Raw genomic sequence first — 26,085 nt, 5'->3', positions numbered from 1 at the left:
GGCACTCCAGATCATACACTATGTATGTAGTAAGGCCACATACCTAATCTTTATTACCCAATTTGAAATATCAGGCATTTTTGTGTCAGATAAATTACCTTGTTGATGCAGCAAGTTACTTCAAGAGGCAAGAGCAGAGTGGAGCACAGAAGGCTTTTATACAAAGTTATGAATGGAGAGGAATCATCAAAAAAAAAAATCAAACAACAAACTAACAAAACTTAAACTTTTTCTCAATGAAAATGAAAGATGGAAGCTCCTTTCAGCATTTATATTTTATATCAAAAATATGAAATATGTATTCATATTTTTCTGCTACTTTGTATTGTGATTAGACAAGCTTTCTCTTCAAAGAGGGCAGTAACTGTTTTCAGTTTCCCAGTTCACAATCTTAAAGACAGTCTAACAGTTGAGTATGTTTGATTAACAGTTACCAATGATTTCCTTAAAAGAAAAAGCAGCAAAATCATTTGTAGCAATTTTTTGCAACAATATTTGATTAAAAGAATCTTCCAAGGCAGCTCCGCTGCTAGAACAAAACAAGGAAACAATTGGGATAAAACCATGGACTGCAGAAGAAAATGCTCAGTATCCCCTCTCTCAGGACTGGAAGATTACATAGAAGCAATTATGAGTAGCTTAATTAGGACAAAAATACTAAAAACCCATGAAGGGACCCATGAGGGTCCCTCAAAGGCTGAACTTGGACCCCTGGACAACACCAATCCATGGAGCAGCCTGTGGTCTGGCTGAAACACATTATGTGCTGAACACAAAGAGGAAGGCTTAAATAAAGGCATGCAAAGACCTTCTCTACTAAAATACCCACATAAAATTGGGAAAGGTAGAATAATGTAATTTCAACTTTGAAGCAGAGTTTGAGGAGCAGAATTCTGGTGTATTTTGCAGACATCAACATGTTACAGAGAAGGGACTGACAAATCAATAGCAACATCAAATATACATCTCCAACAGAGGAAAGGACTCCAGGGTAAAGAATTAAAGAGGAATACAGAGTCAAGTTTCAGTAACATTATTTCACACTGAATTTAACAAAGAAGAATCTTTAGAATGTGGGAAAAAGTGAAGAGTGCTACTGTGAAATGTGCAGATTAAAAGAAAAAAAAGAAAAAAGAAAGATAAGAATCCTGGATTAACTACTTGCTGGAGTTCTTCATTCCCCACCCAAATATTCATGATACCATAAACAAGACGTTTTTTGCCCTGGCCAGGGACCCTTGGTGACTAAGTACTGACTATTCATATAAACTACCTAAAATCTTGCTGTTACAAGTGATTGTACACTCCAGAAAGTCCTGTGTGAAGTGTAAGCACTGGCCTGGAACAGTGTATAAATAGATCATGGCAAAAGCAGCAACTATTCAAACTGTGGCCTGATACCTGAGACTTGAAGACTGAATAGCCCACAGCCTGGCCTGCTTGCTTATGCTGACACAGAGCAACTTCTGGCCACCAAATAAACTACATTAATGTGCACAAAAACAGAACAAACTATTCTGTGATCCAATCCCAGGAATGCAGTTATTTTTAAAAAATGTTATTTTACAGCACTTTATTCCTTCTCACTTGTTTTCCTACCTTAGCAAGAGAAATAGTGATATTTCCAGTTCCATGGAGATTACACAGTAGAAACTCCTAATTATCTCATTTATTCCTTACCTCCCCCCACACCCAGGCTCAACACATGGCGCCAGCAGCATATTCCTTTTTCAGCCCTGAGGGAATAAGTCTTCTCCTGCTACCAATTAGGGTTGTCAGTCCCATAGCTCAAGTGGTAAAAACCTGTGCTGTAATGCTTCAGAGTCAGGTTTCTGCTCCAATGATGTATGAAGGAGAGGCATTTGTGGAACAGTTTAAAATGCAATTTTACCTTCATCCTAAGTGTGCCACAACAAGAAGCAAAATCAACTTGATGTGCAAAATCTTACAGATAGCTTTGGTAAAGGCTCAGATTCCAGTTAGTCACTTGAGGTGCCAGAGCTGCAGTTGCTCCAATCACATTTTTTTCTCTTTTGAGATCTGCATTATTGTACAGTTTTCAGCTCTATCACTTAATGTCCCCCTTCCCTTCTTTCTAGCACAAAGAAAAGCATCTTAATCAGTATATACATGGCACAAAAGGCTTGTGTAGGGAACCATGCACTTTTAGTCTTTTAAATCCTCCATACTTAACATACCTAAACGTCACTGCTTAAAAGATAATAGGCATTTAAATTCAGAGTAAATTAGCAATCAGGACAATTTGATCTAGCCAAATTAAGGTTACAAGCACTTTCACATACTAGATTTTTTACTGTCATTGACACTATCCTTTTTTTTTTTTTTTTTAACCCAAAGGATTCATCTTATCTACATACATAAGTGCTGATCTTCATTTTGGAATTTTCTGTTTCTGAAGCAGCTTAATTCCACTGCCAGCAGTATTTCTCTAACAGAAAACAAAAAACCCAAACTAAACAAAATTACAATCAAAACCCACATATCGGTTTGTCTGAGGCAGAAAACCAAGCAAAATGAACGAAAGTACATCCAAAGCTCGGGCCTCAATCCTTACGCTGTTAAAATCACCAGTCCAGCACTAGGAAAACAGAACCTGCTGTATTTTGTGCCTGTGAATGTGGGGAGGCAGTATAAAAACCACATATTAAAAAGACTAACATGTTTCCTTCTCTAGGAGCCTCTTAGAAACAAAAGTTGTGCTTGAATATTTTCTTGTTGAAGGAAGAGCTCACCAACTATTACTTTCAGCTTTTCGGTAGCTTTGTTCAACACACCATTAAGTATAAACTAAAAAACAAAGAATTAATTAAAAAAATAGAGGGGTGGCACAAAAACAAAAAATAGAGCTGGCACAGAAATAAAAACCAGAGCTATAGACAGTACAGCATGGTTAAGGGAAAGACTGTAGACAGGCAATGCATTTGTGATGCTCTTTTAAGAATCTTATCAACTGTGCTACTTCAAAAGTAAACATAAATCTCCCCAGCAACGGGAAATGCAACCACTAAATTTCTTGAATCACATGTTAAAAACAGAACAAAGCCCCTATCCAACAAAGAAACACAGAGCTGAATGGAAACACTCGTGCTCTTGAAGATAAGGACACAGTTTAAGCTCTTGCAGAATCAGGCTGCAGTTTTACTACTTTTAGATAAGATGAGGTTTCAAGTAATGAAAGCTCAGAACAACCAGTTTCATACAAGTTTCATTTCAGAGTAAAAATTAAACTGGAAGTTTGGAGACCTGGATGCACAGTCACACAAACCTGAGAAAAAAAAACCCACTTAGTTGTGGGGGTTTTTTTTAAAAGCTGTCAGCACAAAATCACAGAAAATACACCCACCATTCAGAGATAGTACCACATTCCTGCAGTCATTTCTGCTATACAGCACAGCACTTTTCCCTTCCAGATGGGATTAATTTTATTTCTATAGGAGACCTGAAATTGAATTCACTGCCTAAAGATAAAAATCTCCCTTGGTAGGAATATGCAATTCCCTTTCTCCTCATGTTTCTCTCTTACAAAAAAAGTGAACACAATCGCTGATAGTTAAGAATAATGCTTTTGGCACAGCTTCAGTCATTAGCAAATAATAAGCTCTGAGCTACAGCAATTCTGTGAGGCTGCAAAAAATATTTTGTGTTTCTATGAGGCCCTGAGAACATACAAGGCACTGGACAAAGATGAGTTACAGAGCTGCACAAAGGGGTTAATTTATTCCTCCTGCATTTTGTTAGTCCCCTTTAACAAGAACTATAGGCGACCTTTGAGCCTAACCAATATGTTAAATCCAATAAAGTTTTTCTATACAACAAAGATCTTAGTATATATACTATTGATTTTCAGCCTTTTCTGAATGTTCACAAAACCAGAGAAGAATCATAATTTAATGTTAAAAACACCAAAGATGCAGACTAAGATGAAGAGACAATGTCCAGTAATACAGCAAAGCAGAATTGCAGTGACACTGCCAGTAATTACATAAATGATGAAATGAGGACAGAAGAAAACACAAAACTGACCTTAAAGAAAGAACTGGAATAATTTCACATCTAGCAGCTTAAGATAGACAATCTATGGAAAAAGAAAACAGAGCATCAGAGCAATTCTCACTTCCATACTACCATCTGCTGTGATTCACCAATAAAGCAGCAATCAGAAAAAGAGCAAGATGTTTACAGCCCTGTGCAATCCTTCTTATCATGAAAACAACCAATTTAAGAGTCAAGAATATGTGTGTTGAAAATATTCTCTGTGACACCAAAAGAATAGTTTAAAAGCTTTTGGCCTAGTCTAAGTTACTACATGAAGAAGGAAAAAAAAAACCATATAATTTTTTGCTCTGGCATTAACATTAGTCATGGTTCTTTAGTTCATATTTCTTGAAAGCAGAAGAATCGAAAGTACCACAAGAAACCCATTCTTTTTAAAAAAGGGATTTATGTATAATGAAACATTAACAAAGATTTTTTTTCTGTATTACATAAAGTGTTTGTATTTCTTTTTAATGTTTTTATAAAATTTAAGGAAAGCAGAAATACAAGAGCTATATAACCCAAATTACCGTAATATAAAAACACTTGAAGAGGCTGAATCATAAAAAATCAGCCACATCCAAGTCAGACAATAAAGGCACAGGTGACAAAAACAAAGCCAGGAGTGAAATAACAGCACTTAAACTGATGTAAACATTCAAAACCCTGAAGACAGGAAATGCAAAAAGAAAAAGCTAGGTGTTAGTGAAACACAATACTCGACAGGCTGAAGCCCACTGTTTTCCCTTCAAACAATTTTCTTTTGAATGCAAACCTTCAACAGCTGCTAAGTGTGATACAGACACACATTTGTAAGAACTTGTACATGTTTTTTCTTGATGCTGACCCTTCAAACTCTTCAGCCCTAGAAGGGCCACTGTGCAGCAGCCTGCTGCACCTCGCTCCAACAGCTCCAGTGATGAGATCTCTCCTTTCAAAAATCTGAAGATATGCTAGGGAGGTGAGGATATTTTCTTGCAAATGAAATACTGAATAGGTGAATGTCACAGTGACACTGAGGGGACAGCAAGCAGCTAAATCTCATATAAGATTTAAGTCCAGAGCACTCCCAGATCACATGCTGGCTCTGCACAGCTTGTTTCCTTGGCAAGCTGACACAAGCCACTGCCATATAACAACACTACCCCAGCCACCTAACCAAACCACTTGGTACTGGTTAGCAAGCTGAACGGGCCGTGCCTGGTTACAAGAGACAGTCAGCACACAGGCAGTTTCGTGATTGCCCTTTTAAGCCAGAGCAGAGTTAGATTTTCCCAAGTACTTCCTGAAACACCAGTCTTGGAAAAGAAAAGGACATCACAGCCACAGAATGAGTGCACTTGGAAGGGACCTTCAGAGGCCACCTTGTCCAACCCCCTACTTAAGGAGAACCATCTTAGACCTGGCTGTTCAGGACCATATCCAGGTGGCTTTTGAGTACCTCCAAGGATGGGGACCCCACAACCTCTCTGGGCAACCGGTATCAGAGCTTGGTCACTCTCATGGTGACAAAAGCGCTCCCTGATGTTCCTGTTTCAGTTTGCACCTTTTGCCCCTGTTCCTTTCACTGGGCACAACTGAATAAAGCCTGACTGTCCTCTGTGCACCCTTCCTTGAGGTATTTATATTAATGAATAAGAGCCTTCTGAGCCTTCTCCTCTCTAGGGTAAACATTTGCAGCTCTCTCAGTCTTTTGTCATATTTAAGATGGTCCAGTCTCAATCATTGCTGTGACCCTTCTCTGGCCTCTCATCACCAGTGTGTCCACATGAGCCCTTGCACCCAGCACTCTGGTGCCTCACTGGTGCACAGCAGAGGGGAAGCAGCACCTCCCTCCACCTGCTGGCAACACCACGTCAAATGCAGATTGGGATATGTGAGTCACCTTTGCCACAAAAGCAATTGGGAGGAACCTATCCATGCCAGGGATCAATTGGGAAAACACATGGAAAAAGATAAGATGCATGCAAGTGTCATGTCCAGATGCTATATCTGTCCTACATCCATCTGTCATTCTAAACTTGGGGATTGAGCATCAGCTCAATTTCAGTGATGAAATAAAATGAAATTAATAGAATAGCTCAGTTGGAAAGAATCTACAGTGATCATGTGGTCCAACTGCCTGGCCACTTCAGGGAGGATGAAGAAAAAAAAAAAAAAAAGAAAAAAAAAAAGCACATTGTTAAGAGCATTTTCCAAATGCCTCTTAAACACTGACAAGCTTGGGGCATGGACCACCTCTCTAGAAAGCCAGTTTCAGTTTGACTACCCTCTCAGAAGATAAATGCTTCCTAATGTTCAACGTAAACTTCTTCTGGTGCAGCCCTGGGATATCCACTGGATACCAGGGAGAAGAGATCAGCATCTCGTGTTTTTGCTTCCCCTCCTCAGGAAGCCGCAGAATGATGAGAATAATTCTCAGCCTCCTTTTCTCCAAACCAGGCAAACCCGAAGTCCTTAGCTGATTCTCACTGCCACTGCCTTCACCAGCTTGATTCGCTCCTCTGCAGAGCACAGAACTACACAATATTCCAGGTGAGGCCACACCAGCGCTGACTACAGCGGGACAGGCTCCTCTGTCTGCACCGTGTTTGATGCACCCCAGGCCGCCTCCTGCCCTCTCGGCTGCCAGGGCACGCTGCCAATCTACACCTGAGCGGAACCGGTACCTGAAGGGAGAGGGAAAACGCCGGGGAGGGGAAGTACGGGGCGATTTCCAAGGATTCAATGACAGGACAGGGCTGGAAGCTGGCGGCCGGCTCCCCCGGCCTCCCCGGGGCGCGGCCCCGCCGCCCTCCCCGCCGCGGCAGCACCGCCAGCCGCCCCTCCATCACCCTCCCTCCCGCTGCCGCCGCCGCCGCTCTCACCGGCCTCCGCCTCCGCTTCCGGGTCGCCTCGGGCGGAAGGGAAGTCCCGCCCCGGCCGCCGCGTTCCCGGGGCCGCGTCCCTCCCTCTGCAGAAGGCGGGAAGCGGCGCCGGCGATGGGCGACATCCACGAGGTGCCGCGGCCGCGCATCGCCACGGGGCAGCTGGCGCAGCACATCGGGCAGCCCGTCTGCTTCGTGGGGCGCGTCGAGAAGGTGCGCGGGGCGCCGGGAGCGGGGACGGGGCTGCCCCGGGGCTCTGCGGGGAGGGGCTGGCGCCGTCCCGGGGGCAGCCCGGCGGCCACAGGCGGCCTGGGAGCGGGCGGGAGGCGGACGCGGCTCCGCGGGAGAGAAGCGGCTGAGGCGGCCAAGGCTGTGGCGCTCCCGGCCGCCTCTGGAGCGCACAGGCCTTTTTTCTAGAATCAAATGTTCTTTTGTAGATTCATTCTAGCGGAAAGCTCGTCGTGCTTACGGATGGACTCGGAAAGCACACGACTGTGGAGCTGAGCGAGCCTGTAAGTTAAGGAGTGCTTTGGAAATACTTGATGCCGCCTCTTGTGGATTCCGGAGGTTTTGTCTCTTCTGAAACCCGTACATGCCTTCCATGTTTTGAGTTTTTCCACCTGTATTTCATTGCCTCTCTTTCTTGCATCTTTCAGCTAACTTGTAGTCAGCCTTCTTACCCATGAGCTGCCTTAGTCTTGATCAATTTTCAGCTGGTGCTAAGAGAGAACTCATTCTTTGTCAGACACATCCCTGTCTGGCTATTTCACCTTACTCTATTAGTTGTTCACCGTGTAATACATTCCACTACGTTTATTAGCTTTATTTTAATTTCAGTCTTTCCTCTCATTTTCTTATAGCTTCTATAAGAACATGGTGTTTTTATTAAAGAGTTTTTCTGACTTAACATTGTTTCATCCTCTTAGAGCTCTTTGGTCATAGCATTTCAGTAAATTCCATAGTTAGCTTGAATCATTCTTTCTTAAACAAAACCCCAAGCAATGAATGCAATGGGTATAAGATATAATTAAAACTACTGAACAAAATTACTGCCTCTTTTGTTATCACCTACCACTGAAATAATAATAATAATTCGACCTTCTCTTCTAAGTATGTTTTTTCCACCAAGAAATCTTGTAGTTAAAAAATTATTTTAATTGTGATGGCAAATGCTCTAGCTTAACTCAGTGCATGTGTATATTTACATCTTTTTCTCTGAAAGAGTTGTTAAATGCTGAGAAACCTTGCCATTTCCATGGGAAACAATTGTATATTGTACTCTCTCAGTCTTTCAAGACAAGAGTCTGTCACTGTTGATGAAAAATGCAGTTTAATCTGGCAGAGTTTTGTCTTATAAATGTGAAAAATGCTGACACCAAACTGCAACAAAATGTCTCTTAGCTTTTTCTTGAGTTTGTGAAAACATTTCCTGCCTTGGGTTGTTAAAAATTCAGATGTTAGCATCTGACCAATTCTGTAATATTTTCTCTAACGGCGTAAGTGGTTGAACTCTGTAAATGCAAAGATGCAAAGCTGTAGTGCTGGGCACTTCTGTCTGTGCCCCACTGCCTTGGGAGAAACTGGTGTGTGCAAAAAAACAAGGTTTCATCTCTCCAGTTCACCCAGTGTCAGTGGGGAAACTTAATAGATTTGCTAATCAAAATGCTTGCTAACTTTTTTCCCTTTCAATATATTTCACTCTTTGTGCATGTCTAGTTCCCTCTTTCAACAGAGGACCCCAAAATTGTGGGGAGGGAATTATTCCAGAAGACTTACTAGAAAGTAAAAAACAAGACTTAGATATTGGAAGAGCATTACCAAAATGGTACTGCACTGTTAAAATTTGTATCTTAAAAAATAAAGAAAACATGCAAGCTGTATTATTTTGGTGTAAGATATAATTTTTAGCCTTTTTTTCCTTTGTTCCACCAAAGGCTTATTAGTGACAGTATCTTTGTATTCTGAACACTTACTGACAGATTACTTAAGAAATTATTTCCAGATATGCCTTCTGAATGTGGAACACTGGAACTGCTCACTGGAATGTGTGACACCTCCTTAGCTCTGTAAGAGTTCTGTAATTGACACAGGTTTGAATGCATTAAAATTAGAATTGTTCTCTCTCTGTGTCCTAGATTAGTCTCTGTTCAGTGATGAAATGACACAGTTTTATATACTTATGAACCAGGATCTTTCCTCTGATGTGTCTTAGTAATTTTTTTTTGTGGTATTGAATTGGCTATTACAAAACCTGTAAATCTCTAAGTGGATCAAGGTTTTTGTGGGTTTTTTGGGGGGAGGGTGACCAGGCTGTCCAGTAGTACTGTATTGTTTGACATGGAACAGAATCTGTCATGAACAAACCATCAGCTGTGGAGAGTTCCTTATCTGTGCAGTAAAGACAGCAGCTATTTAGTGTTACTAATTTCATCTTTGGTATGTTTTCTAGCTGGATGAGGAGATTTCAGGAGTTATTGAAGTGGTGGGAAGAGTAACAAATCAGGCAACCATCATGTGTGCATCATATGTCCAGTTCAGAGAAGATAAAAGTTCATTTGGTAAGTACGAATATACATTATGGCATATTCATTTGAGTTCTGAACTTGTCTTCAGTAAATAAGAAGGGAAAACCTAGTTACCTTTTTTTAACAGACAAGGTCTTTCTTCAAGCTGCCAGATAAAGTACAGGGTGTAGAAAAGTGTCATGAGAGAAGTTCTGTACCAAATACAGTGGTTTACAGTTAAACTGTAGGAAGTGACCCAATGCTGGAGCCAGCCTAGATCATTGCTGTGGCCTCACTGTTCTCCCGCTCCTGACCACGTGGTTCTCACCTTGCCCTACACCTTGTGTGGTTGTGCAGCTAGCAGGCCTAAAAGTAACCCTCCAGAAAACAAGCCAACAAGGGACCCTCCAGAAAAGGAGCAATGAGTGTTCCTGCCATGGGAAAACAGGAGCTTGAGGGAGACTGGGGTCTCTCAACAGTACTGCTTTAAAATAAGCAGCGCTTGAATGTTGTCAGTGACTTGTGGGGAATTGAACTTATGCAGCATTATAACCATTTTCTTTGCCCTTTTTCAGATCTGGAACTCTACAATGAAGCACTAAAAATTATTCATGATTTCCCTGAATACTACCCATTTGGTACTGGGAGGAACACTTGATTTTTATTAACATGTATTTAGAGCTTCAGAGGGGACTACAGTACTGTGGTTTCTTGCCTGACAGCATGGTAACAGTTGCATTTATTTTCAACAGATATACTGAAAAGACACTGTTACATGTGCTAAAAGTGTTGCCTATGAAGAGTATTTTCTTTGAAAATTTATTTATTCAGCAAAGAAAACAAACGTGAATGTCTCACTCACTGTATATATTTAACCCTTTTGCATCTATGAGGAGCATTCTCTTGCAAGATTAGACTTGTCAGAAACTGAAATTTTGTAAGCATCCTTTTCTAGTTGGTAGAGGTTCTAGGATACATTACAGGAAACTTGTATGGAAAATTTTGATAAAGATTTTTGATTTAATTTGCTTTGATATAAATTTATTGTATGGAAGAGGTATTTTGCATCTTGGAAATGGTATCTTCACCAATAAAAGATGCACTGCATTTAGCCATTTGTGTCAGCATTAAATGTTAGAGTACTATTTTCAGTGATATGTGGCAACTCCTGTTGTATTTGGTCTGACACAGCTGAATTTAACAAAGTGGAGTACAAGGTTCTTGTCTTTGTATGATGCTAACACTTGGGAGATGTTGAATTAGGATTGGGAATTTCAAGCACAGTTGAAGTCCCATCACAGCCTTCATTCTTGCTTGGAGTGACAGCAGCAGTACCAGGATTCAGCCAGTTTGTCATGGTGACTAACCATAGGAACTTCCAACAGTCCCCAATTTTCTTACTGTCCAGGCTATTTACAACTCTTGGCAAAATTTTTGCATCACTTGAGGTAACACATTTAAAGTAAAATTGAACTTTGGAAATATTTTCTGCGAATTAATAAAGTATTTCAAAGTATTTTAATTAAACTGTAGCCATATTCTTTGAACTTTTATACAAACAGGTTTCAGGATTAGTAGTTAGATTTACTGCCTTAATAAGACTGATAGCTTTGTGATTATTTATAGACATCTCTTTTTCTAGTCAAGGAATATGTTTCAAAAACTGACACTTTGAACTCGCTACAAACTGGAGGGATGAACAAGTTAACAGAGGATCTATTTTTTCTCCCTCCCCACCTAGAAGATGGATACTCTGTTACAGATACACAGTTACTCTGACTGGGAAGGAAGTTTTCTGAAGTAGGAATCAGTCTCCTACAGCAAACAACACAAGGTCCATGTGGCACAATGCCATGCCCTATCATCACTCTTAAGTGTTCAGTAGAATCAAATCTCATTCTTAATAACTGCATGCATGTTTTCCTAGCATTTAAAACTATTTTGTTCTATTCTGCTTTAGAAAATTAGTAATTTGTGTACATATACTCTGTAAAATGTTATGTACAGTTACCCAGAGCACCCATGCCCAGGGGAGCAGCCTGCCACTAGATGGCTTTAGCACTTCAGAGACCTCACTTTAGCCTGGGCTGTGAGGTCTGGTGAGGGAAAGGGTGAACACACCAAGTGGGAAATGCTGGTTTCCCTTTGTCAGTCAAGACTCTCCTTGTTCTGCAGTAGTGAAAGGTGGCAGGGCAAGCTGGACACAACTAAAGGTTTCCCTTACACACTTTTCATTGGTCTGCTTCTCTATAGACCATCAGTCTGTGTGAATAAATGGCCTACCCTGGCTTCATGGCTGTACAAATCACACAGCAATGCAAGGAGCTGTAAAACATTCTTGGTACTAGACTAGTGCTCAGGTCATGTATGCATTTATCAGCATAATTTCCTACATTGCCATTATGAAAACTGCCAGCTACTTTAAATACCAAGGGAAAGACACAACCATGCCAGCTAGGCTTGATGGTTAGCAGGGCCCCAGGCACCATACACAATGAAAGGTGAGAAACTGCCAGCCCTCATAGATAACAAAAATGGGAACTAGGGGCTTCCTGGGGCACTGACCAAAGGGGAGGCACCAGGGCAACTGGAATCAGAAACACCAGACAGGGATGTCACCAATGCCAGTAATGGAAGGCATGAAGAGGAGCTGGTGGCTTCTTTGGGAGGAGAAGAGGCTGGTGCATAGTGGGAACCTGGCAGAGGAGAAGGGGCATAGGAAGCAAATGCTGTAACTGGAGCAGACTTCTAGAAGTTCATGCTATTTGGAGGAGGACGACTGCCACTACATTCATTACTTATTTCTGAGACTTGGTACCTCTTTGCTGGGCTCTTGGCTGACCCTGCTTGCCTGCTCTGCTGTCCTGGTTTGGGCATGGACACATTCACAGTTCATGTGGTGCTCATGAGCAAGCAGCCTGTGTGACAATAAAGTGCTTGTACTTAATCAAGGAAGGGCTGCAAGGCTGGAACATCTATCAAAATTACAACAATGGAATGTCATCAGCATGAGCCACAGGATCACAACATTTTAGCATGCAAGGACACCTTCAGCAGAGTTGAGCTGAGATTTACCAGGCAACAGTAAACAAAAAAATAACTGCAGCTAATAAAATGGGTGTAGCTATATTTTTGTTAGAAAACAAGAAATCATCCCTAAAGTGACAGATCTATTAATTTAAAAACAAAACAAGGAAAAAAGAATCTGGTAATTAAAAAACATAGAACTTTAGCTTTGTAAATTTTGCAAATCATGTAACTACTGACCTGAAAGCCTGATTATTAATTTCAACAACCAAAACCCATAGTGCCAGAATATACACATTCATAATCCAAAACACTGCAAAGATATGAGTATTAGAGTGAGCATATAATTTAACTTAGTGATAGAACTTGAAACACATAGTTATAATCGAGGTGAAAATGTTACAGATTAATTTTCTTTACATGAGAAAATGAGACACTATGTTGGTAGTTGCATTCACCTCAACATGGAAATTACCAGAGAAATTTACTAAATGTTACTACATAAGAATAAAAAGCAAACTCTTGACACTTACCAATCCTCATTTACATAAACCAAAACCTTTATTGCCCGTATTTATATAAATAGGGTATCATACAGTAAGCCCCAGTTTACATTTATAAATGGAGAACATTTTGAAGAGCTTTTCAACAGCAATGTGAAGTGTGCAAAAATACTGGAATGAGAAATAAATATTCTAAAGAGAAAAAAAAAGGAACTGCTCTCCCATGCCTAGAAATATCAAGTACCTCTTAGATTTTTAACTTTAAAAATTATCTTTGCCAATTTTAGATCAAAATAAATGCAGCAGATGTGTTACAACATTAATGCTAACTCAGAAAATATAACCCAAAGTCCTGAATGTAATCTTGTACATCCACAGTACATGTACATCTTGTACATTTCCACATTTTATCTTCTTGAAACTACACTAGAGCACATAGAACTAGTGGTATATTACAATATATTCTCTTTGAAACACCAATTTTCACAGTCCTGGCAAACAGTACCAGTTTATTGCTAGCATTCCATTTCATATTTCATAGCACACAAGTGTTGAGTAACTCATATACTGTAAATAAACACACACCAAGTAAACTGATGTTATTATCACATACCTTAAAACAGGTTTGGTTTTTTTCCCTAATTTGTGTGAACGTTGCCTACAAAGTCAAGGACAACAATACCAATTTGCTCCTAGCACAGTATTATCAAAATATCATTGATGTTCTCTCAAGTTAATAAATAATCTTAATTCCACCTGGTAACACATCTAGAAGTACTCTGATCAATTACTCAAAACTGGGAGCAGATGGGTGTCCCCTAGTGACCAGAAGCAGGATTTATACAGGTTGATTCCACACTTCCCAATATATTTCAGAAGTACAGGGAAATGCCGATTATCTCAAAGTCTTCAAATATCTTTGCAGTCAAAACTTCACGTAGTTTAAAACTTACATATTTACAAGTCTCCAGTCCTTGAGATTTCAGATCTTCACAGTACTAAGTTAAAAATTTATCAGATACAACCTCCTATAGTTTACCTGCACTCTGCACTGAAACAGTCACATGACATCACAGGGAACTCTTCTCTAAGATACAGTCATCACTAGGAGAGAAAACCCCCAAATTCTTCAGCATTAAAATCTGCATCAGCTAGATATGTAGCCTAGTTAAGTAAGAACTTGAATTGTAAAGACATTGCTTTAGTATCAACAAAACCTGGGAACAGAAAGAAAAGAATTTTTCTTTAAAATAAAAATGTTTAGAAGGCAGTTAGCAGTGGCAGTTTAAATAAACTTACAAGGAAACAAACAAACATTTGCATACAAGACAGTGATCAAACAATGAACAGAGGAATCCATAGCATAACTTTGCCATCTTCTTTTCAAGTGTTTATTTTGAAGGTCTGCTTTCACAGCATATAAACTCAGCTTTGGGCCAATCAGCATTATCATGAAAACTTTTTAAATAAAGGTCTTCTTTGCATTTTAGCAAATTCAAAGAGTCCACAATTCTAGGAGTGCTTTTCTTCAGTCCTCTGAATAAGGGCCATGCACTGTACCTATAGGTTCACCTCAGGAATATCTGTTTCTACCAAGCACAGTCATACACACGTCATTTTACTACTTTGATAGCAATTTATTTTTTCACAGTAAGTCACAAATTACCTTTGTCTAAAATATCTGCTTGGACTATGATGGACATCCATCAGAGAGCCACACATTTTCTAACAGTATTTATGCCTGGACAGTCTCTGCTGGAACGAGATTCCCTGTTGTATCCAGCTGCATACACTTACAAGAGCAGGCAGAAACTGGGCACTCAGTATGGTCCCTAAATAGCAACAGTCAAAAAAAGAAAAAACAGGTAAAATAATTTTGCAATTATACATTTAACCATGTGCAGAGGTATAGCATCTCAGAAAAACTCAGTATCACAGTTCAGTTCTGTTATTTAAACTTTGTAATGATAGATACAGGGAAGGAGACATGTTCTACTCAGTGCAGAACACACACATGAAATAACAAAATTTTAACACTGACTTACCTGAACCAGCTCAGCATATGTCCAGCATGTCCACCATGCCTACAGTTGTGACACCAAGTAAACCAGTTGTTGAACTGGGCTAACTTCTTGTCTTTGCTAAGATCCACTTTTTCATCTGACTTGGATCCTCCTGTCCAGAGACAAACCCACCCCCACAAATATGGTGTAAATCATTACACTTCATTTACATTTCAGTCCCAGAAACACCATTAAAATTATTTTGAAATAAGGAACATAATGTGAAAAAGCATTGTGATTTTAAAATAGAAGTAAAAAATATTAAGAACTGGAGGAGTGCCAAAAAAGAATTAGACTGCTAAACTGTTGCTTATCTTATCTTTTAGATATGCTAAACTAGCCTATTAAACAAGTTTTACAGACAGAATCTCGTTCAATGGTGATTTATGTCTTATTGATTGATTTATAATCCATTTAATTATCCATGGCCTGTTCTGCTGCACATTAAATCTTCTGCTTTAGAAAAAAATCAACAAAATCTAAGTTATGAGTTGGAAAAAGTTCAGTATAGAAGTCATAACAAAGATCAGTGAAAGAATGAGAAAGGTAAATAAAAACGACAACTGTACAGCTGCTCATGGCTCTGTAATAAGATTGACTTAGAAATATGGTAAAAATCCTTTTAATTTAGACATTATATAATGCTGAGCCAAAGGCATTTACAAGCAAACAATTCCAGTCATAATACCTCTTAGTTCTGACAGCATGACCCATGCTTTCTTTCATACTTAATAACAGAAAGTACACCACAACTCTCTTCCTCTTCCAGCTAAAAATTAATTACTTGACATTCAATGATTTGTGTTGCATGCCTGCAATTGATCTCAAGAAAACACGCTCCCCATTTCTTTCAGTGGTAAAGCTCACAATACTGATCCTCACAATACTTGGATCTTTACATCTGCCTAACCATGGAATTTGACTGACAGTCTCATGGAAACTGTGAGAATCAAGCAACTATGCATACTGTGTGACCATTAAGAATTGAAACAAAGGTTTCATCCCAAAATCAGATGGGATGTAAGCAAGTTCTCAATTATGGTCCTTCTCCCTTCAAAATGATGAGTATGAATATTTACAGTATAAGCACAAATAGAAAAAAGAAGTGCAACAGAAGATCTTTCAATAGGAACTGCTAATTTGGCCTCCAACTAGTGCTGTAGCTGAATAACTAAAACCCTCTGTGTCATACCTGGACAGCTGGAAACTGGTGTTCCCATATTTATCAGGCAAAGTGCACAGCGGGGAAGGGGCTTGCGGCAACCAGGACAGCTCGTAACTTTGGACTTGGTGGGGGAACCGCTGACTCCATACTGGCTAAAACCGCGCCCCTGGTGAGGAATAGCTGAGCAGCTGTAAGAGATTGATTTCCCACAGAAATTGCAACTCACAAACACCTAAAGAGAACAGATGCCCATTAATTTTTTGGTTTGGTTCCACTTTTGCTATACCTGTGAGTGAATCATTCAAGGTAATTAACATTTATTTACCAGATATTCTAGAGAGTGCTCTGGAAAGCCAAGCCTACTTGTGAAGGAGTTCTTAACATCTTGGCTTATAGATGAAGCACACAGCCCTGAGAAGTAGGCCTTAATGATGCTCACCAGCTTCAAAAGCACATAAAAACATACACAATTGCTAAAACTTTAAAAGATATTATTTAAGGTATTATAATAAAAGCTGTATCTTCAGTAATAGAAGAAATTAGGTTTATTCTACTTACTATATAAAGTTTGGTCTCTCTTATAGTCAGATGACTCACACTACAACCCCCAACATAAGGATTCTCCTAATATTATTTATCTACATCCCTTGTGTCACAAGTTGTGACTTGATACCAAGGAGCACATATTTCAAATTCTTTAGGGCTATTTATCTTAAACAACATAAGGAAGGAGCAGTAAAGTCAACTCCCTCCCACTTGGAACAACTCTGCTTCAACAGCTATGACTGATAAATTAATTCAAAACTAGAAACTCTCAAGCCCTAAAGCTCATAATGAACATACTTAGCAGACATGAGAGAGTAAAAGGTGCCATGGTAAGACCATGTTGGCTGAAACTGCCACCAGATGTTAAGAAGATAGCACTTGGGCAGGGCGCTAGTTTTTAGGTCAGTGTACGTTCAGAACTGATAACAAAAGTAGCTGCTGTTCACTTCAGTTTCAGGTTGAAGGGCTTCAAAACAGCTTTAAAGTTTTTTCAATTAAAACAAAAGCAATTTGCACTAGTTCCATGGTTTCAGGATCAGTCTCACCCTGACACTAAATTCAGCTGGGTGATATATCTCTGACTTCATTTTTCAGCATGTGAGAAAAAAAAAATCTGAGTTTCCAGTTTCCCCAGAAGAAAAGTGTTGGATAGGTTACAGTTTCTGAAAGACCTGTTATTTGAAAAAAAAGTGACACCTCCTTTTTTTTAGGGCAGGCTAAGCTGAAGTCTTTCTTTTGCACATAAATCCTCATGAAAACCAAGATATGAGTAGCAAGGTTTTTTTACACAAGTACCATGTCACGTTCCTTTCTGGACTGGTCTTATTTCATTTAGGATTTATATTTACCTGGGCTAAAGGCTTTGAGCTGGGATCCAGCTTACTCCTATGAATATCAAATTCTGCACGTTTATGCCAAAACCTCCAGGCATCTAAAAGATTCCTGTAGTTCTCAATCCAGTACTGAACCCTTTCATCCTTAAGTACATCTGATGGAGAACCCTAAAGTAGGCAGGAAAAAATGTCAGAGACACATTAAAGGCACACAATATATATTACTCACTTTTTCAAAAGCCTTTACAAAGTGTATTACAAGATATAAGAAATAATACAGTGTCATTTATCCCAAAAAATATGAAGTTTCTGTGAAATTGTAATGTGAGTTTGATAAATATTTTCTTCAGTTTCTCCCTGGTTGAAAATAATTGTGTTGTCACATCCTCCTAAGAACTCCTGTCTGTGAGATGAAGGATTTGAAAGTTCTGCCATGTTTCACAATTTGTCATGATTGCATATGCAGTTAAATACACCACTGGCAATAGCTGCTACTGTGTAAGGGCCAAGGTAAATCCATTATTAAAAAAAAAAACCTCAAAGCCTACAAGAAAACAAAAAACCTCATTTTTGTTCTCTATCAAAATCCTGAAAGCAAAAAAAAAAAAATTCCTGAAAATGTCAGGAAACACATCAGCAATAAGCAGATAAATGGGTATTCCCAGTTCAGCTGTGAAAAGGATTACGATTTTCTTTTGCCTCTTTTCCCTACTACCTCCTCAAGCTACCTCAACCAGAGAGTGTGAAGACACATACTTACCAGTTAGCACTGAATTTTTCAGATGACTCCACAAAAATAACCAAACAACCAATTGTCCCAATTTAATACAGAAAATACTTGTTAGTTCACAAGATAAAGAAACTACATTTAGTTTTCCTCCATAAAATTTATTTTGGAATGAAACACTAACCTGTAGCATGCAATAGCTTGCTGTCTGGACATCTCCAGTTCTATCAACATAACTTTCCATCAAGTCAACTCCATCTTTTGTCAGCCCTGTTAACAGTATTCCCTCCAAATTCCCAGCCTCTTTCATTTCATTTGTCAGCTTTTCAATAAACCTATTGAGCTGTAAAAAAAATATATGAAGAAATACATAAATACATGTAAAAACAGCATCTGCAGCTAACAGAATGCATTGCTTGCTGGATGTTATGCAGAAGAAGTTAAATTACTATATCATATGAAACTGCATGAAATAAAGTGTTTATAAACAAACTTTAGGCTTCCTGATAGAAAATGCAAGGAGAGAACTTATGTATTCTTAGAATACTTTGGTGAATTTAAAATAGAACATTGCTGCTGCAAAAACAAACCATAATTTGAGAGAACATTAACATCTGGAAATAAATACTGAAGACATAGAAATACTCTCCAGTAAAACAGGTGTACAGTTTATGCAACTGCATCTGAACTACCATGTAATGAAAACTCACAAAACCTCCAAAACCACAAAACCAATAAAACCCCCAAATCAACCAACCAAAAGCAGAATCTAAAATTAAGCTGGAAGTACAAACTCAAAACCAGATTAATACCATACGTTATATACTACTGTGATAAGAAAAAACAAATCACTCATGACTCATTATTTCCACTGGTCACCCCTCTACCCCAGAGTTTCTTCTGCCACTGAATAAAGCCCAGTTTAAAAGTTTCTTTAAATGTGCAACCACAAACTTACCTGAGCATCACTGAGGAACTTGCAAGCAAATGCCACTCTGTCTCGTACAGCTACATTATTTTCATACTTCAGAGAGAAAAATGGGAATTACTGACATCAGATACATGTTTCCATTTTTCCAACACATTGTAAAAATCAGAACAGTTGCACTACTGTCTAACTAATACAATGAAATTGATTGTGTACAAAGAAAATGTGGCATGTGGAGAAGGCTAACTCTAAATATCAGCTTACTTGTTTGTACTCAGATACAGGTATCAGAGGAAGACTGCGGGTATGGGAACAATCTACCCGGAAAGTCTGGTACAACACATCCTACATGGTTTATGAAACTCTACAAAAAAAAACTTTGCAAGTCCTATAGAGGACTTAGTGCTTCCAGCATGTATAGCCAGGTGTCCCACCAAGTCACAGGCAGAAGAAAAACAAACCAAGTTTCGCTTACTGTATTTACATAATAACTAGCCTAACCACTCATTCCTTCCTTAAATTGCAAACAAAAGTTAACAAAGCAAACAAAACACCCTAAGCAAACAAAAACTAAACACCCAGAATTAATTTCCCAGAAGTATATTAACACTTGAGGTACAGCAGTGTATCAGTACTTCTGCTTTTTATTCATTTTACTAGATGTGACACCACAGAAAAAAATACTTCTCTGTATCAATTTTTGCACTTAGCTATGCCCATATTTTTCCCTCTGATATTCTCAGATTAGAAATTGTGACTGACACTGCCAAAACAAGATGTGCTTGGCAAAATCTTTCATGCAGACATCAACAGGTCTCACTGAAGGAAAACTAAAATTAAACCCAAACAAACAGTACCTTATCACATATGAGCTGCCAGTTCATAATAAAAAAATCTATAAAAGTACTTCCCAAAACCCAGAGAACAACAATACTCTCTCTCAAAGACAGACAGAAAGAAAGAAAAAAAAAAAGAAATTCAGGTTTCTCCCCTCTGGGATTCTAGCCATTTTTATTTTTCATTACCCTAAGAGCAATAAATTATGACAACTTCACTTTCAACAGCTTTGGGTCAATTACTCTGCTGCACCACAACAGTTTCTCTCCTAGGCTAAATAATTCCTACTGAATCAGGTATTTCTACTGTTCTCTAACCAGGAATCAAATACATTAACTCCTCCAAAGGCTCAAAGTATCTCATGTTTAGTTTGCCCTTTAAATGGCATGTCTGTAGCACTTTCAGAAGCCCTGGAACTACTCTATTTACTCCTTCAACAAAGTGAAATTATCTTGACAAGTAAGCAAGGGAAAATAAAATACACTTCATTGCAAATGTAGCTTGATGAAAGTTCTGCAAACTCTCCTGCACTTAGTCTGCTTTTTGCAATTCCACTATTAATTGCTTCTGTTTCTTCCCACTCCTTGCATTACTTTGATATTGTATTTCTAGAGGTTCAATAACTCCATGCTAAATATAAAATTCCTCTAAAAATGTGTTAACTATAATCTATATTTTGGCCATTCATGCACGACTTCTTTAACATAACATTCACTAACATGAGATGTCTCTTCTGCAGATAGATATGCTATTTGCCAGCACCAGGATAAAAGAATAGGTTTAAATTTGATTAATTCTTGGAGTACAGAGGACTCCCCCTACATAAGTGCATGTATCTCCAGGCTCCTATTGCATAAAGAAATTTTAACCTCACGCAGGAATTTACTCACCAAAACACCATCATATGAACCAGACTCACTCGTCAGGAAAGCAAACATAGCACACAAGTAGGGATTGTTCAACTGCAGTCTCAGAGTACTGCACATTTCTCTCCAAAGTGAGTTCTTCTCATCTGTGTAGCCTGACAGAGCCATTGCTACAACATTAAGGTTCAAATCACCTGATTTATGAAAAGTGAAAGAATATTATTCAAGTTAAGAATTTTAAAAAGCTCCAGTTAAAACTGTAAATGAAACATCCATTTGAAACACAATGTGTTGTCAGGATGCAACATAAAATGCAGTAGAATTAACACTACCTAAATTAATGTGCATACACTACCATGTATAGTAGCTTCTGCTTTAAATGCCTTTGCTCAGGTAAGTTAGCATCTACATGCATGACAGCCTCTTTAACAACATCACACTACTTGTGGTATTTTGAAATAGCTATCACAAAAGATTGTAATTATCTTAATTCATATCCATAAGAAGTGAAAAGACAGGATTGTATATCCAGCCATTGTTTAACAGACCTAGCTGGAGGATGACAATTTTATACAAAAGTTTCAAGCGAAGAAGTTTACTAAAAACAGGAAAACTATTAAATCTAAATATTCATTCTGTTAGACAGTCCAATTTTATTCTTGAATTTGAAAACAGCACGTCTCCAGTCTGAACCCTCCCTGTGGAAAGCACAGACAGACACTCTTTCCCCCAGCAGTTCTATTAAAGCAAAAAGAATCCCACTAGTTCTAAACATAAGCCTTTCTGGGGCTTTTATGAGGAAGGAAATTCTGAAACACGTGACCTATTTTAAATAGACAGTATGGCATATGGTAGTCTGAGGAGTGAAATAGCAGGATTTGTCAAGCTCCAATACCAGTGTTTTAAGTAACAATTTTACAACATAACAGGCATCTCTTCCACACTATCTTCCATAATTGTGTTAACAGAAAAAATCTACTAATGTGATATAGTGCCAAAATAAAAAGCTAAACACAATACACACCTTTTCCTGAGGAAGCCCCTTTATTCAGAATTTGTATTGCTCGCCGTATGTCCAAGTTGAAAAGTGCTACAGCAGCAGCTCGCTCCCAGTCTCCCTCCTGTTCCAATGAATTCAGGAAAGGCTCCACATCTAAGTCTGTTCCCTTCTTTATCCACCCACAGAGCTGCAAAGCCAAAGATCTCTCCTCACTCAGATACTGAATAATATCAGCCTGTCTATCAGATCCACTCCTGCTGTGCCTGAGGTTCTCTGTTGTTCCTACAAATGGGAAGTAAGTTAAATTATGCTTAAATGACAGTTTAAATTGCAATCACAACACAGGGCTTTGACTTCAATCATAAAGCAGGGTACAAAAGCTGAGTATTGCATTTTAGTACTTTAACATTGCTTACAACTCCATGCAAGGAGCAGCATGCACAAAATTATTTTGATCTACTAAAAATTATGCACCTAAGCTTGACATGTATTTCTCAGTCTTTTTTCTTTCTTCTATACTTGTTACATTTGACAGGAACTCTCAGTATGTTCAAATTGAAAATAGATAATACATTGTCAAGCACCTGCTCTACCAGCTCTCAGCCAGCATCAGGTGTGTCAGAAGCTTTCCCAAAATGAAGACTCATTTTCTGCTCCAAGAAGCATAGTTATTAATAAGACATATATTGAAGAGAGAAAGAAGTATTCAAATATTGAATTACACTATGAAAGATTTCAGCCAGCATGAGAGGCAGAATGTGATGACCCAGGGTTGATCACCACTTCAGAACAGGTCAGCTTATTTAAACATAGTCATACAAATGTACTTAATACAACAGCAGTGACAGCAGCAAAGTCACCTTTCTAGAACCACACCCTGATGTGGAGCTTTGAAAAATACAATATTCTGCAGGGAATATAATATTATGCAAAAAAGTATAATATGCAGGGAGCAAGAATTTTTAGCGCCATAATCAAAACTCAAATGTTTGAAACAGTTCAAAGATTTACTTCTGAGGATACTATGCTTCTACAATTACTGACTTTCCAAGAACACTGAACTCTGGAAATTACTGTTAACTTACATTATTAAAACACAAACAGAAAGACTTTGTTTTTGTATTTTTGAATAGTCTCTTTGAACAATTGCCAAGGACAAACTCATCAGTGCATCATTCTGCAAACATACTACAACAATACTTATAGCAAAGTTAGAACATTCTTACCCAAAGATGACTTCACAATTGATTTAATGCCAGTGTAAACTAAGGGACCTTTGTTTCCTGTAAGTTTTTGATCCATATCTTCAGTATACTGCTTCATAAGTATTTTCATATATAGGAAGCTTAATTTTTCACAAAAAATGTTTTTAAAAATTTTAAGTCACATCCTGTTAACATATTCAAAGCATTTACAGGACATTGCATTGTATTTAAAGATTTTAATGCATTTTATGTAAGTGATTTATATCTAAAGGTATATTACTTCCTTAGGACAAAAACTACAATAAAATAAAGGATATAATGCAGAGTGTACCAAAGGGACTTCAGCTGAGGATCTTCATTTCCAGCTAGGAGGTGATTTCTCCAAACTTGTTCAGTATCAAGACCATACCTTGAGAGAGCTCTGAGGCGCATTTTGGTTGCTATGTCTTTTTCCAAGGAGCTAGCCTTTCCCTCTTCTGTACACTCATACAAATGTCGTCCACAGGCCCACATTAAGGATGTCACTGGGCTCCATGCAAGAGAAATTCTTTCAAAAACAGTGAAGTCGGTCATAGTCCTGTTGGGAGTCACTACCACCATTCGGTTCTGGCTTGTGGGATGCCAGGCAAATGAAGCAATGTAATTTTCACATGGTTGGACACTTCTCTCAATTATTGTTGGCTCGGTTTCATCTCCAATAGGGGTGGGAGTATGCTGCATGTCATACAGTCTAATGATGTTACTATCCCTTGTTAAAGTAGCTAACAGTCCAGTCCTTGTTGGACACCATGCAACTTTTGTTAAGGGTTTTGGTTGCTCTGTCAGGGTCAAAACAGGCTTTTCAAACTTTCTTAAATCCCATATGGCAACCTGACCTTCATAGAAGGAAGCAACACGATCGTGGAAATAGGGATCAACAGTCACTCCTTGGACAGCCTTGGTGTTTACAAATATTTTTTGGCTTGTGTTCCGAAGATCAAAGATAGCCAAATTTCGATGCATTCCAGCTAAGAGCAGTTTCTGATCCCGTGGAAGCCAACAGAGAGAGAGACAAGCATCATTCTGCCCTAATTCATACAGTGGTTTTGTAACTACCAGGCCTGCCTCTGCATCTCCTGCTGAAAGCCTCACTTTCTCTGTAGCAACTGCAGTCTCTGGGGCATATTTGCTGCTGATGTCCCAGATCAGCACAGAAAAGTCAGCCCGATGTTTATCCAGCCCAGCAGCAAGCCAGTTGCTGTCCAGGGGGTTCCAGGCCAGGGTATTGCACTGCCGAGCGTGCTTGGGAACAAACTCCTTGCCTATCAAATCCTTGGATTTGGAGTTGTGATCTTGCCCGAGGCTGGTAAGCACCACTCGGCCATTGGCCTGTCCAACAGCAAGGAGACACTCGGGATCGTACTTGGGATACCAAGCCACACATTTCATGTAGGGAGTGTCCGAGTTTATGGACAGCAGCGTGGCCGTAGTCTCCTCCGACAGCCGCAGGGACCCCGCCTTGGGCTCCGAGCTCACAGCAGAGTCAATGTGATACAGGCTCAGCTCTGAATCGCACACAACAAATCTGTCAACGTGGTGCGGGGCCCACAGGATATCAGGTTTGGAGCCACTCATGGCTAGGGTAAGCTGACACACAATTTAAGGTCTGCTAAGAAGATTCAGGTGATATCCATGCATACGGAAACTGTTGAGAAAATAATTTGTAGGAACGTTATCAAAACCCAAGTCCTTTATCGGAAATCATCATTAAACAAACAAAACCAAATTATTTTCAGCCAAGAGTTTATCTCATAACACATTTCAGGCCAAATCATTAAGCAATCTCCTCACAACACTTGTTGTTTTTGCTGGTATGTACATACCGAGGCAGAACCAACACGGCCACCTACAAACTGATGACAACAGGATTTGCTGTGTTTACAAACTCCACACCAGCATTAAGCAAGAAGACATTACCTGAGATGCGCTGTGCCAGGACACGTGGGTGTGCCGCTGGGAAAGAGTCACGCCCTCAAACATCTAGAAGAGAATGTCCCTGCCTAATTAAAAAACACTAAGTGACAAAAATTAGAGGCTGGCAGTTTTGTCTAAAGACTGCTCCATAGCCTAGAATGGCTTCATGTCTTGGAAGACTTCAACTTAAATTCAAATTGTCATCTTATTGCACACTTCCCACTCCCACCACCTGCCCCAATGCTACCCTGTCTCAGTTCGTATCTGATCCAGCAACATTCAAAAAGGCACATTACTGCCAAAACTCCCTTTACACTTGCGGCAGCTACCAGCACCACACGTGCCTACCTGCAAACAGACCCCACAGATCCTACACACCTCTGCTATTACCGTGGAACAGACAGGCAAGATCGGGAAGTATGAAAAATCAGCATTATTTACCACGCTTGGGCCGCCCCTGTGTGCCTGCAGGTCACCCCCGCCTCCGCCCGCCGCCCGTTCCCGGCAGGAGAGGCGGAGCGCGGAGGCGGCCGCAAGAGCGGACCGGAGCCGGGAGACCGCCACGCTGCCACCCACCGTCCGTCCGTCCGTCCGTCCGTCCGTTCCAGCGCTCACCCAGCCCGCGGAGGCTCCAGCCCGGCCGCCGCCAGCGGCCCCGCCGCCCGCGCACGGGAACGGGAAGCGCACAGGGCTTCCGGCCGGGGAAGCGGAAGCACCGCCCGCCAGGGCACTTCCGGCCGCGGTCCGCCCCTCTCCGGGAGCGCGGGCTGGGCCGGAGCGGGCAGGGAACGGGCAGGGAACGGGCAGGGCCCCGGGCTGAAGAGAGCCGGGAGCCTTCGAGACTCGTTCCTGGCTATGGGCTCCAGGGTGGCCCTGCTGGAGCAGGGGGGTTGGACCAGAGCCTCCACTCCGGCCCCTTCCAGCCTGAAGCGTTCTGTGCCCACAAAGAGCATCTCAGTATGATGCCTTTTGAGATTACTTAGAAACAGAGACCAGACAAAATTA

At 39.9% G+C, this 26,085-nt stretch overlaps 3 protein-coding genes across 6 annotated transcripts in view; 1 reads left to right on the top strand and 2 right to left on the bottom strand.

Moving 5' to 3' along the window:
* The window catches only part of UMAD1 (UBAP1-MVB12-associated (UMA) domain containing 1), a 78,101-nt gene extending 71,135 nt beyond the window's left edge, over positions 1–6,966 (bottom strand). The window contains exons 1-2 of one of the 2 annotated variants that reach the window (XM_063152016.1): positions 6,924–6,953; positions 4,045–4,096 (exon numbers count right to left, since the gene is read on the bottom strand). The gene's annotated coding sequence lies outside the window, so the exon portion shown is untranslated. Of the gene's footprint in view, positions 1–4,044; positions 4,097–6,923 lie in introns of both variants that reach the window. The other variant, XM_063152026.1, reaches the window with a different exon arrangement.
* A 33-nt stretch (positions 6,967–6,999) lies between these two features.
* Positions 7,000–10,954, top strand: RPA3 (replication protein A3). Its single transcript, XM_063151986.1, has 4 exons — positions 7,000–7,136; positions 7,361–7,435; positions 9,373–9,481; positions 10,003–10,954. Exons 1-4 carry the CDS (start codon positions 7,038–7,040, stop codon positions 10,083–10,085), a joined length of 366 nt encoding a protein of 121 aa, XP_063008056.1. The 5' UTR covers positions 7,000–7,037; the 3' UTR covers positions 10,086–10,954.
* Positions 10,955–14,321: 3,367 nt separating this feature from the next.
* Positions 14,322–25,723, bottom strand: MIOS (meiosis regulator for oocyte development). Of its 3 annotated transcripts, none has more exons than XM_063151970.1 (11): positions 25,696–25,723; positions 23,445–24,811; positions 23,149–23,247; positions 21,947–22,204; positions 20,947–21,116; positions 19,250–19,315; positions 18,476–18,634; positions 17,580–17,732; positions 16,213–16,417; positions 15,003–15,132; positions 14,322–14,789 (listed from the first exon to the last, which is right to left on the bottom strand). In XM_063151970.1, the coding sequence occupies exons 2-11, from the start codon at positions 24,739–24,741 to the stop codon at positions 14,693–14,695; spliced, it is 2,634 nt and encodes an 877-aa protein (XP_063008040.1). In that variant the 5' UTR covers positions 24,742–24,811; positions 25,696–25,723; the 3' UTR covers positions 14,322–14,692. The 3 variants fall into 3 exon arrangements, with proteins under 3 accessions (XP_063008040.1, XP_063008032.1, XP_063008021.1); XM_063151962.1 differs by lacking the exon at positions 25,696–25,723 and adding an exon at positions 25,657–25,682; XM_063151951.1 differs by lacking the exon at positions 25,696–25,723 and adding an exon at positions 25,522–25,624.
* Between the last annotated feature and the right edge of the window lie 362 nt (positions 25,724–26,085).

This window comes from Melospiza melodia, chromosome 1 (assembly GCF_035770615.1).
Source record: "Melospiza melodia melodia isolate bMelMel2 chromosome 1, bMelMel2.pri, whole genome shotgun sequence".
Taxonomy (NCBI): Eukaryota; Metazoa; Chordata; class Aves; order Passeriformes; family Passerellidae; genus Melospiza; species Melospiza melodia.
This window is presented reverse-complemented; position numbering and strand designations above follow the sequence as displayed.